The following is an 11,769-nucleotide window of genomic DNA, read 5'->3' as shown; positions in this document are numbered from 1 at the left end:
AACCCTAACCCTAACCCTAACCCTAACCCTAACCCTAACCCTAACCCTAACCCTAACCCTAACCCTAACCCTAACCCTAACCCTAACCCTAACCCATAGGGCAGCGGTCTGTTTTGCTACATTTTGAAGGGAGACGGGGGTGACAGCTATCTGTAGAATGATCGATACATCTGGCAAAGACGAGGCTGCAACTCCAGCTAGTCAGATGGGTCAGATTTGCAGATTGCACAGGCTTGTGTGAGGAGGTGCTTGCCCTCCCAGATGAGGATGAGGGTACTGTCCTTGCACCCGAGCGGGTGTTGCCCTCAACAGATCTGCCAATTCTGATCAGCATTGGCCACTGCGGATAAATTGTTGGGGACGATTGTGCTTCCATGCAATTGACCCTCTCTTTTTGCGCGCGATGTCAATATTCTGGGTATAGTGCGAGTACCTTCCAAATGGCAGACATGACCTGTAACGTGTGTTTTGCTGCCTGCACCAAATGTGGACCCAGCAAGGTAAGCGATCTGATGTTGCTTCAGCCTGTGCTTTTTGCTCGAGCTCGATTGCATACCTTGCTGAAGCCGCTTCAAACTGTTTTGGAAGCAGATACTTGGCAGAGCACAGATTGCATCGCCATGTTGTGCTGGTCCCTCGACGCCCGCACGCGGCTTGGGTGCGTCATCTGCGATGCAAGCCCGCGCTTGTAAACAGCCGAGCGGCCCTCGTAGCAGCAGCTTCGAATCATCTGTCATCGCGGCTGAGGGTCACGCGAGCGGTGGCGAGGAGAATCGCAGCTACGATGCCGAGTGGAAGTCCGGCTATGAGTATAGCGCTGATGCCTATCAACGAAAGAATGGACTGCTCCCAACGCAGAATTACTCCGACCATCTCGCTGCAGGTGCGGGAGGGAGCGGGATGCTGTGGCGGGGCAGTTGCTACTCGAATGTCAAGCTTGACTGACTGTTTTCTGTGCGCGACGGCAGGCCCGATGTCGACAAGGTGAGCAAAGATGGTCGAAGGAATGGAATGGAGGCAGGTCGCGCAGCGGCGCTGTTATCAGAGTCGCGCATCATTGCTCATTCGCGTGCGTGTGCGCGCACCACACCACGCGGCAAAAAGGGGCTTACGCCCGCATCAGGCAACTCTTCTCGGACACGCACGCGCCTTGCCTTGCACCCTCCGGCGTTCTGTGTTGACGCGCATGCGCATGCGCATGCGCCCGCCCTCTCTCGGCGCTGATCGCGAATCGCGAAACCTGAATTTATTTGCACCGCTCGTCTCTCTGCTGCGTGGCCGAAGCGCACTCGGCCACGCATCACCATGCATGGCTGCACAAGACACCGCGCAGCTGCTGCATGCAATGCGCTCGGCGTTATGCGCGCGTGGCTTCGACAAGCGCGGTACCTGCCTGCAATCCAACGCTGCTCGTCTTGTGCGCGCGCGCTCTCGCATCCTTGCCCGTCTAACCCTGACATTCTTCCCAGCATGCTTCTCACCGAGCGATCGTGACTCAACGCGTCTCGTAGCCTTCGAGCCGTGGTCTAGTCTTAGCGACGCGAGACTTGTTGGGCGGAATTGCCTGAGCGCTGATAGGGACTCGCTCGGGGGACGCGAGTTGGTGCGTTGGTGAGGGGGCCTGAGCGCTGATGTGGGCTCGCTCAGGGGACTTTGTCGACAGGAAGCGCAACCTCGAGTGCGAATACCGGAGGGTGCCTCTCACCGTTCGCGCGGTGTTCCTCCACAGCCTGGATGGCGATTCCGGATCGCCATCGCCCGGGGCATCCGGCATGGCACCACTGCTTGCCCCTCACGCGATTTCGGCGATTGCACTGATGGGCGCCAAGAGTAGAGTTCCGCAGCAGCAATTCCTCGCCGCTGTCTCGCTGACTCGGTCGACGGATCATGCAGCCCGAATCAGCTTCAGCCCGACCGAGCTGTAATCAATATATCTTCAGTCACGAGTGCAAGTGAAGTGAAGCGCCCCAACACGATGGCACAGCCTCACATTGATTCAATGGGTCGGTAGTATGTATATACGTGAGCAGCTCATTCACGAAAGTAAAGTAGCCATAGTCGGAAACGCAAGGCAGGGCATTCGTGATTGTCGCTCGGCCATATCGGTGTGAGAGCCCTTCACTCAAATTGTGACACGATTTCTCATCCTACCATCACCATCGTCATGCACCGCAAATTCCCAAGACCATGGCGTCTACAAGCCCAGCCACTGGTCTGCAAGAGCAGCAGCATCAGGCATCTCGCCCTCTTAGCAGGCGCCCACCTAGCGTCACGCCGCTCGTGCTGCACGCTGAAGATCGCGTTTGCAGAAAGACTTGGCCTCGTTTGCCTCGCTCTCGCGCCTCTGTGCCCGAATGTTTGCCACCCATGCCTTTGCCTCGCACCACAGCCGACCCAGATGAATCCGCCTCGCCAGCGCCGCCTCATCTCGAGCGTCTCGGCTCCACTTCAGCATTCGACTTTTGGTGGGAGCAAATTGGCAGCAAGGTGATGCGCATGCTGGATGATGCCGACTACTCCGTGGAAGCGAGGGCAAGGCACGAGCTACTCTTGCGCAGGTACATCATACCGGCCCTTGGCCCAGCACCTCGTCGGCATGGTGCCGATGATCCCAAGCCTCTTGCCGACAGCAGCAGCTATGCACGAGCTGCAAATTTGCACTGCGGCATCCCTATTCCTCGCTTCGACAGCTTCATGTGCGACGATGCTACACCGGTAGAGCTGGGACTGACCTGGGTTAATGGTAGACCGAATGTGCGCATCGCCATTGAGCCGCTGGATGAAGAGGAGGAGCTCTTGTTTGGAAACGGAACGCTCAACTACCGAGCTACTTGGCGTCTGATACACAAGCTCGAAGGAGCTGGTCTCGGTGACTTTACTCTGTTCAAAAAGATGGTTGCCGAAGCGACGACCTCTTCAGTGCAAGAGGCGATCGCGACCAAGCCATTGGGCCAGGTCGCACATCACAACGGCCCGCAGAGCGCCATTGCGAGTCAATTCTTCATCGGATGGGATCTCGGACATGACGGATCGGCCATGATCAAAGCGTACGCCATGCCAAATGCTCGAGCAAGTGAGCTTGGCGTCTCGAACCTGACCGTCGCAGATGCTGCGCTGCAAGCTGCAGGGCTGCGCACCTGTCCGGCCTGGCAAACACTGCGCTCGTACATGACGGGAGCGCCAAATTCCGATTTGGACGCAGGACTGACCAGCTTGGAGCGCCCAGAACTGGTAATCTTGAGCGTCGACTGCCTTGATCCCATCGCGGTGCGAGCTGGCCAGGTCCCGCGTCTCAAAGTCTACCTCAGGTATCCGACAAGCAACTTTGGTCAGATTGTACGGCATTTGACCACGGGTGGACGATGCAGCGACGCTGGCTCTCCGACGCTGTGGCGGCACGTCCTATCCCGCGCATGGCAGCATCTGTTTGATCGGGACAGCGACACGCACCCAGAATTTGATTCGACATCAGCCCTCGATCTGACAAGAGGCACGCTGCTGTACGTCGACTTTGGCGCACGCCGTCAGTCAGAGGCGCTCACCTCCAAAGTCTACTTGCCTGTACGTTTTGCCGCTGCCAGCGACGAGAGAGTTGCGGATGGAATCGAGCGGCTGATCCACTGCGATGATGTGGAGAGAGGTCGGTACGCCGCTCAGATTGCAGCGCTCACACGACGGTCTTTGCAGAACAAGGGCATTCACAATTACGTCGCTCTGGGTCAGAAGAAGGATGGAAGGATAGATGTGTGCTCCTACATCAACCCGCAAATTTTCACCCCTCGGTCCGAATCTTGGCAGGTACCCTTTCCCAACTGGCCTCTCGCACAACAGCACGTTGCACCGCGGAGATGACGCCGCGGCTCTGCTAACCCTGCACTCACACCCAAAGACTCGCAATTGTATCCTTGCGCCCTGCTCATTCTGTCATTGTGAACGCGTGCTCTGCTCTCTCCTTGTACTGTATGCCCGACTCTACGTACCCCACAAACACTCCCGACTCACCATTACGCATCCAGAACCTCGTCAACGCCTTGCAAAGAGTGAGACACGAATTTCGCACATGATACTCACGACTACCACTACTGAACGCTCGCTCGCTGCAGCTGCACGCTAAAAGCGTGCAGTAGGGCACGCGACGGGGCGACTCGCGCTAGCGATCCCACCAGAATCGCCGTCGCCAAGTGCGTCACGACGCGAGCACGAGTCACGAGTGTCGAAGCGCCGAGGGCGACGTCCTTCTTCGCGTTGACACAGCATCCCACCCGTTCGGCGTTTCATGCGTGCGAATTTCCATGCCCGCTTAAACTCACCTGCATGCAGCAGGGCCTATTCGTGATTCATGCATGCAGCAGGAACCTGCTAATCACCTTTGGATGCTAGCGCTCGATTTGACCGAGCGCAACCTGGTGTTGATATGATTCTAAAGAAGAGGAGCGAGCAAGCTTGCGCTGCGTCTCCCTTTTCGTAAAGCAGCCTCGAGCAGAAGCAAGCAGGCACAGGCAGACAGTCAGATAGGCAAGCAAGGACACGTGTGCGACGGTGCACACGAGGTGACGATCGGGTGTTTGTGATGTTTCACCTTGCATGGCCCTGCACGCTGTCCAAGCAGGTCGTGCGCGCGGTGTAAGGGCGAGGTCGTCCACTCGCTGAAGACTGGTGACTGTTGTTGCGCTCGTGACATGTCCGAGCAGTCAAAAGTGACCTGGCAAGCTGTCACGTGTGCCAGACGCACGCGTACACACAAACACCCTTGACCACGATGGCATGTGGACTACTTGAACGTCTCTCACGACTACCACCATCCAGCAGATGACACAGCGCATGAGAACAAGCGGTACAAGATCTTTGACAGGGTATGGGAAACATGTCATCGACGGGACGTCGAGTGGTGGTGTTGGACGGGCAGCACCTCGACATTGCTGCTTTGACCGCTATTGCGCGGTGAGTGTCGATGCGGTACAGTACACTGAGCGCATCACCTCCTGACGCCAAGACGCTATGCGCGCATCTTGTCCGCGCAAACAGCGGCGAAGCGGACGTAGCCGTTGAGCCCGCTGCGCTGGATCGCTTGCTGGACAGCGAAAAGCGGTTGGTCACCGGACACCGCAAAGAGGGAGCCTTTGACAAGCCAATGTACGGCATCAACGTCCCATTCGGCGCAGCAGGCGAGTGGGCGAACTCGAAGCAGATGCTCGAAGCTCTGCGGTCGTCGCGCAGATCCTCGCTTCGACTGATGTCGCTCGAGCGCACTCTTCTTCGCTGCAGCATACAGCACGGTGCAAGGTGAACGCATGCAGACTCTAGAGAATCAGCTCGCGGGCCTCTTGTACGGAGACCTGGGCAGGGCAGGCCTTCTCGCGGATGATGCGATGGACGGCGCGGACGGCAGCAGCAGCGCTAGTCGCCTCGATCTGAGCATGCCCAAAGAGTGGGTGCGCGGAGCGATCGCTCTGCGTGCTCACGGGTTTCTGCGTGGTCACTCTGGCGTGAGATCCAAAGTGCTGCGAGGCCTGCTTGCACTTCTCGAGCACGACATTGTACCCCTTGTCCCCATCCGAGGCTCCATCTCCGCCAGCGGTGAGCAGTGGGCCAGGACAGCGCGCGCACGCGCGCGCGCGCGGGTAAAGGCCGTCTTGCTCACCCCCGCTCAACCCTTTCATCTCGCCAGGTGACCTCTCACCGCTGGCATACATTGCGTGGGCAGCCACCGGGCGCATTGACCTGCGCGTACGAGCCAAGGACGGGTGCGTAAAGTCGAAGCAACACACGCCTCCTCTGATGTCTGACCGCCGCACCATCTCACTTGCCTTTCAAAGCTCGATCAAGACGGCAAGACAGGCTTTGGAAGAGTGTCGCATCCCTCCAATCAACTTTACACCGCGCGAACTGCTCGCTACAGGGAACGGCACGGCAGTGTCTGCTTCTGTAGCTGCGCTCGCCATGCAGCAGATGCGCCGACTGTTCTACGCATCTCAGGTGGTGACGGCGCTCGTGAGCGAAGCGATGCTGGCGTCCAGCAGCCATCTCGATCCCTTTATCCACGACGTGGCCAGACCGCATCCTGGACAGGTGCAAGTTGCGAGGAATCTCCGGGCGCTGAGCAAGGACAGCACGCTGCTTCGCGCCCACGACGAGGCCCCCGTGGCAAAGATTAGAGCGCTGAGCGGAGGGGGAGGAGGAGCGAGCGTGCTGTGTGCCGAGGTGATGGGGGAGCAAGGTCAATATCTGCTTCAAGATCGATACCACATTCGCACATCTCCACAAGTGCTAGGCCCAGCGTGGGAGGATCTGGAAGCTGCGCATCAAAGTCTGCTCGTCGAACTCAACAGCACGACGGACAATCCGCTGGTGCGAGAGAGCGACGGCGCAGTGCTGCACGGAGGCAATTTTCAGGGCTTTGCCGTGACTTTTGCGTGCGAAAAGATGAGGGACGTGGCAGCGATGACGGGTCGCTTGCTGCACGACCAATTGTTCGAAGTCATCAACTCGACCACAAACAACGCGTTGCCCGCCTGTCTGGCGCTCCACGACTCGGAGACGGATGGAGGTCTAAGAGGCGTGGACATTGCGTGCGCATCTTACGTCTCTGAGCTCTGCTTTTTGGCGCAGCGCGCGAATCACTTTAGCAGGAATGCCGAGAGCGGCAATCAGAGCATCAACTCCATGGCCTTGCTCGGCGCCCGACTCGCGCTCGACAGCGCCGAGGTGTTGACTTCGCTGGTCGCATCGGCGCTCTTTGTGGCCGCGCACGCCTTGGATCTTAGACTCATCACCACCTCCTTCTTCGCCATGGTCAGCGACAAGCTTGAAGCGGTGCTGATGCCTTTGACCGACGACATTTCCGCCATCGCGCAGGACTCGATCGTATGGGCCGCCTTGTCGACGTGGATGCGCACATGGCACTTGACCACGACTTGCAGGGCAGCCGCTGCGGGCAGGGCGTTTGCGGCTGCAGCGGCGACCGCGACATCGACGCAGTCGAAAGAGGGAGCAGCATCAGCGAACTGCACGCACGGCTTTTCCCAGATGCAGCATCGTGTAGCCTCGCTGCTGGAAGAGGCGTGGAGCGACCACCGAGCAGAGGCGATCGCTAGCGCCAAAGAGGGCAAAGAGACTGTTGCGCGCACAGGGTTGCAGCTTGGACGCGGGTCCGATCAGGTTCGACGCTTCATCAGAAGGGAGCTCGGCGTGAGCATGTACTGCGGCGTGCAAGAGGCCTTTATACCGACGGATCAAGAGCCGCGTACGGTGGGCGATGCGGTCACCGAGTTGGCCAATGCGCTCAGAGAGGCCAAGTTTGATGCGCTGTGGATCCACTTGCAGGCATCTTCGACGTGAGATGTTGGGGCGAGCGAGCGCCGCTCCGCCACCACGTCTCGATCTTTTTTACAGCGAGCAGCGAAACGCGAATAACGTGAGAAAATCAACGAGAGAAATGTCCACCGAAGCCTTGTCGCTTTGGCAGCTCGTGCGAGCCCTCTCACGCGTGTCGTATGTATGCTATCATGAAGCATAATCAGCACCGAATCGTGAAGTCATATCAAAAAAATCACGAACGATCACTCGTGACTAATCGGCGAAATGGTGAACCCTCATCTCACGTGATCTGCCAAGATTTTGATTGGGTCCGAGCGCGAGGTACCGTGAGTGCACCGCGAGGTCCTTGCATGCATGCAGCCACCGCACCGCCCCGTGCGCGGCAGATGCATGGATGAGGGCGCATTCGTGATTCAGATTGCAGCGAGCGGCATGCGTGTGATCCTTGCTGCTGCTGCTGCTGCATGGGAGCGATGAGCATGCAGCAGCGTGGGTCATGTCTCTCACTCGTTCGCCACTTTTGACTCAGACTCATCAGACGTTGCTGACATCCGCATCGATCACGCCGTCATCGAAACATTTTGAGCGCAGCTTGTGTCTGGGACGATCAATCAACCTGCACCCGCGCGCGCCAGCAGTAGCCACTCGATCAGCATCATGGTCGCTGATGCAAACGCCAGCAGCAAGGCTTCTTCTGGCGCCAATGTGGCGCCGCCGCCGCCGCCGCCGCCTGCTCTCGCTCTCGTCGACTACGCGCGAGATTTGCCCTTCTTGCCTCAATTAGCACCCATCAGTCGCCATCTGCTCTCGCAGCAGATCGATCTGCTGGCAACTCAATCCGCACCGTTTGCGGGTGCGCAGATGGAGAAGGTAGCGACGATTCGAGGATTTGCGAGTAAAGGCGAGGGGGAGGGTGCTGGTGGTGGAGGTGGAGGAGCGCATCGGTACGAAGTGCCATTGGCTCTGCCCAGAGCGAGCTTGGGTCGCATGCCTTTCGACTTTGGTGGGGACTTGATGGAGCAGGCAGAAGGAGCGATGGATGATGCGGCCTATGCGCAGCTGGTGGAGGATGTGCGCAATGGCGATGCGAAGAGCGCGGCGTTGAACAGGGTGCCTTGGTGGGTGCCGCGCGAAGGCTTGGAAGAGGCGCTGGAGAAGCCGGGCAGGTGGAGCTTGTGGGCGGCTGAGCAGCAGCAGCAAGAGCAGCAGCAAGAGCAGCAGCAGCAGCAAGAGCAAGAACATGGCCAATCAGACTCGCGCTGCACGCTCAGCCCACGCAGCAGCAGCAGAAGCAGAAGCATCGTGGTGACGCATCACATCAGCGAGGATCACGTGCACAGGCAACAAGGAAGCTCCCTGCTGGCCATTCATGCCACCGGCGCATGCAAAGAGGTGCGCAAGCAAGCAAGCAGCAGCAGCAGCGAGCGAGCGAGACATTCGCGAGTCGCGATTCGTGATTGCCATATGCTATTCGCCGTCTCGCATGCACACACCCATGCTGACTGATCACGCCCGCTCCCGCCCGCCTCACTGGCGCATGTGCGCAAACCCCCGCGGCGGCCGCGCATGCAGCTGCTCATACCGATGATCGAAGCCTTCTTGGCATCCACAACAACCAAGATCAGCGACATTTGGCTCGTCGATTTCTTGTCCCACGGCGAGACGGAGAGGGCAAATGCGAGCAGAAGAGATGCTGGCGATATGGGCACGCACAGTCACGACCGGATCAGTTGAGTGGGGGCGGGCGGGCATGACATGACATGACGCGCGGGCGGTAAGTAGATGCTGTGTTGCATGCGCGCGCTGACACGCTCTCCCCCCCTTCCCCCCGCGCTGCAGTCGACCACAACGACTTGGCGAGGGATGTGTTGCAATTCCTGCACGCTTTTCGGCCCTCTTCGCTCCACGACTTGGCAGCAACGCGGGAGAAGCGCAGCAGCAGCAGCAGCAGCAGCCAGCACTCGCACTCGCACTCGCACTCGCACTTGCTGCCCGTGCGGCCCAGCGCAGCTGCCAAGCCCTCACCCATCATCGCCCTCGGTCACAGCGTCGCTTCCACTGCGCTGATCCAAGCAGCTCTGCACGATCCAGACACGTTTCGAGCAGTGATAGCCATCGAGCCCATCATCGCTCCTTTTGCTGGCATACAGATGGCAAAGAGGATACCCGTCGCAGGATTCGCTCTCAGGCGCACCGACACGTGGCAGAGCGCAAGGGATGCGAGGGAAAAGTGGGAGCGGAATGAGCAGGGAAAAGGCGGCGATGCGATGATCAGGGATTGGCATCCCCGCTGCAAGCAAATCTTTTCCGTGAGTGGATGTGCTGTGCTGTGTGTGCTCTGCGGTTTGGCTGCTTTTTTGCTTGGGACCCCCGGCGCTCGCTAGCCAGGCGTGACATGCTGAATTCGCTTCTCGAATGAACGCGCGATGATGACACATCTGGGCAGGTCTATGGTCTGCGATCCGATGACGCTAGCGGTGGCGTCCGTCTAGTGTGCGACAAGTATCTCGAGGCAGTAAGTCGCTGAAGGTGGTGCAGCGCTTCTTTCCCTCGATCAGCACTGACTTGCTCCACCGCGCTGCTTCCTCGCAAGTGCTCCTTGCGATTCTCGATTCCAGCGCTCCAGCTACCTTGCACGCTGCCTCATCTCTCCGTGCCGCTCCTCTACCTCTCCGCCTCGCGGCCGCTCATGTTGCCGCCGGATATGGTGCAAGGTATAGCCGAGCTGGGAGGTTCTCTGGTCGACTACGAGGTGGTGCAGGGTGGACACTTTGTGCCGATCGAGCGTCCAGAGGAAGTTGGAAAGGTCATTGGTCGATGGACTCGGCTGAAGGGTAGTAGGGAGAAACTGTGAAAAGGTGACGGCATCGGCATCCTCTGGCGACGTGTGCACGCCGTGTGGACTACAGCGCGTCGAGCCACTCCTTGAATTTGAGCCTCATTGTACCTTCTTCGCACCGTTCCCTTGTGCGTCAGACCCAAACCTTCTCGCATCACGTTGACTCTTTCCATCTCTATTTTTGCCATTGGCGTAATTAACTGCGCATTGTACTCTTGCAACGCATCTTTGAGCACGCCTTGACCGAGCACTTCTGGCCGCGGGCTCTGAATCAGACGAGCGCTCCACGGCTTGGCGTGCCCCAGCACTTGAACAGCCGTGACGGTGTCGGGAGGCGACCTGTCTCGCAGACACTTGGCCAACTTGGCTTCCAAGGCGCTGACATTGGCGCTGAGAGTATTGGCGTAGACGATGACGTCACTCGACCTGCCCACCAGCTTCCAAAAGGTTTCCGTCTGACCAGGAGCGTCGGGTAGGCGCACGAACAGGTCGGCCAGGTTGATGCACGGTTTCCCGTGGTCTGCACCTGGACCGGCAAAAGGTTCCACTTTGACGTGGATGCCTCCTTGTTGAATGTTGCCCTGCAGCTTGGGGTTGCGCTCAACGATGCTCCAAGCTTGATATTCCGTCTCTGTTGTCTGTCTATCGTTATCAGAAGACGAAGGGAGCGGCGTAAAGACGAGGTGATTGGAGCCCGGCCCCGCAGCCAGGGCGTCCAGCCTCGTGGGAGGCGATTTGGAGGACATGACGCGTCCAAATTCCGAAACACCGTAGATGTTGTGCACCTGCTTGATGCCAAAGTCGCGAAAGAGCGCGTCCAAGTGAGGCTCTACGGGTGCGCCCATGACTGCCAAGCTGTTCAACTTTCGCAGTGCAGCCTCGTAGCGCGCATTGCCGCGTGCGATGCGAACCATCTCTTCTGCGACGGTGGGGTAAGTGCCAAAGTGAGCCGCATCGGACAGGGCGATGGTTTCCAGCCACTCTGTGGGCGTGCATGTCTTGCCATCTGCAGGGTGCGGCACGATGACCGGCTGACCGACGATCCACTGCAATGTAATGTAGGCCGTGTAGCTGGGTTTTGTTAAGCGAGGCGCATGCGCATGGGCCGGCGGTGTGCGGTGTGCGGTGTGCGGTGCGGAGATTAGTCGACGTTCGTGCACCTCTCCGGGCACTCGAGCACGAGCACGAGCACGAGCACGAGCATGAGCACGAGCACGAGCACGAGCACGAGCACGAGCACGAGCACGAGCACGAGCACGAGCACGAGCACGAGCGTGAAAAAGAAGCAGTTGGTGATGAGGACCCTGCCTCGCTGATGGAGCTGTGATGGCAGCGTATCCGCTTGAGCACCCAGAAAGGCCATGGCCGTGCGCTTCAAGCCGCGAGACCAAAAGTCGATGGCAGTGAAGCAGTGCTTGGGCACACCTGTGGAAGCGGAAGTGTGATTGACCAGAGCAGGATGAGGCATCTTGATGGTGCGCGGCCATTCGGGCACTATGCCACCGCGTCCGCGTCCGCGTTGGGGAGGGATGGCGGGAAGGGACTTGGTATCATCAGTACGGACGGGGCACGACGAGGCGGGGGCCTTCAGCCAGGCAGGCAGGCAGGCAGGC

General features: G+C 59.0%; 4 protein-coding genes across 4 annotated transcripts; 3 read left to right on the top strand and 1 right to left on the bottom strand.

The window, feature by feature from the left end:
• Positions 1-2,187: 2,187 nt before the first annotated feature.
• Positions 2,188-3,953, top strand: IE81DRAFT_369159 (aromatic prenyltransferase; the record flags this gene model as incomplete). Its single annotated transcript, XM_025517212.1, has 1 exon — positions 2,188-3,953. The coding sequence occupies one exon, from the start codon at positions 2,188-2,190 to the stop codon at positions 3,850-3,852; it is 1,665 nt and encodes a 554-aa protein (XP_025366522.1). The 3' UTR covers positions 3,853-3,953.
• Positions 3,954-4,729: 776 nt separating this feature from the next.
• On the top strand, positions 4,730-7,346 carry IE81DRAFT_326638 (L-Aspartase-like protein). The gene is made up of 5 exons (XM_025514872.1): positions 4,730-4,941; positions 5,026-5,165; positions 5,266-5,577; positions 5,669-5,744; positions 5,817-7,346. Exons 1-5 carry the CDS (start codon positions 4,865-4,867, stop codon positions 7,336-7,338), a joined length of 2,127 nt encoding a protein of 708 aa, XP_025366521.1. The 5' UTR covers positions 4,730-4,864; the 3' UTR covers positions 7,339-7,346.
• A 479-nt stretch (positions 7,347-7,825) lies between these two features.
• Positions 7,826-10,376, top strand: IE81DRAFT_326635 (hypothetical protein). Its single transcript, XM_025514871.1, has 5 exons — positions 7,826-8,709; positions 8,890-9,046; positions 9,157-9,626; positions 9,764-9,832; positions 9,911-10,376. Exons 1-5 carry the CDS (start codon positions 7,975-7,977, stop codon positions 10,169-10,171), a joined length of 1,692 nt encoding a protein of 563 aa, XP_025366520.1. The 5' UTR covers positions 7,826-7,974; the 3' UTR covers positions 10,172-10,376.
• On the bottom strand, positions 10,221-11,769 carry IE81DRAFT_369156 (hypothetical protein; the record flags this gene model as incomplete). The annotated part of the gene is made up of 3 exons (XM_025517211.1): positions 11,317-11,769; positions 10,358-11,227; positions 10,221-10,281 (listed from the first exon to the last, which is right to left on the bottom strand). Exons 1-3 carry the CDS (start codon positions 11,622-11,624, stop codon positions 10,221-10,223), a joined length of 1,239 nt encoding a protein of 412 aa, XP_025366519.1. The 5' UTR covers positions 11,625-11,769.

This window comes from Ceraceosorus guamensis (genome assembly GCF_003144195.1).
Source record: "Ceraceosorus guamensis strain MCA 4658 unplaced genomic scaffold IE81scaffold_123, whole genome shotgun sequence".
Lineage (NCBI taxonomy): Eukaryota > Fungi > Basidiomycota > Exobasidiomycetes > Ceraceosorales > Ceraceosoraceae > Ceraceosorus > Ceraceosorus guamensis.
Note: the sequence above shows the minus strand (reverse complement) of the source record. Positions and strands in the feature narration are given on the sequence as shown.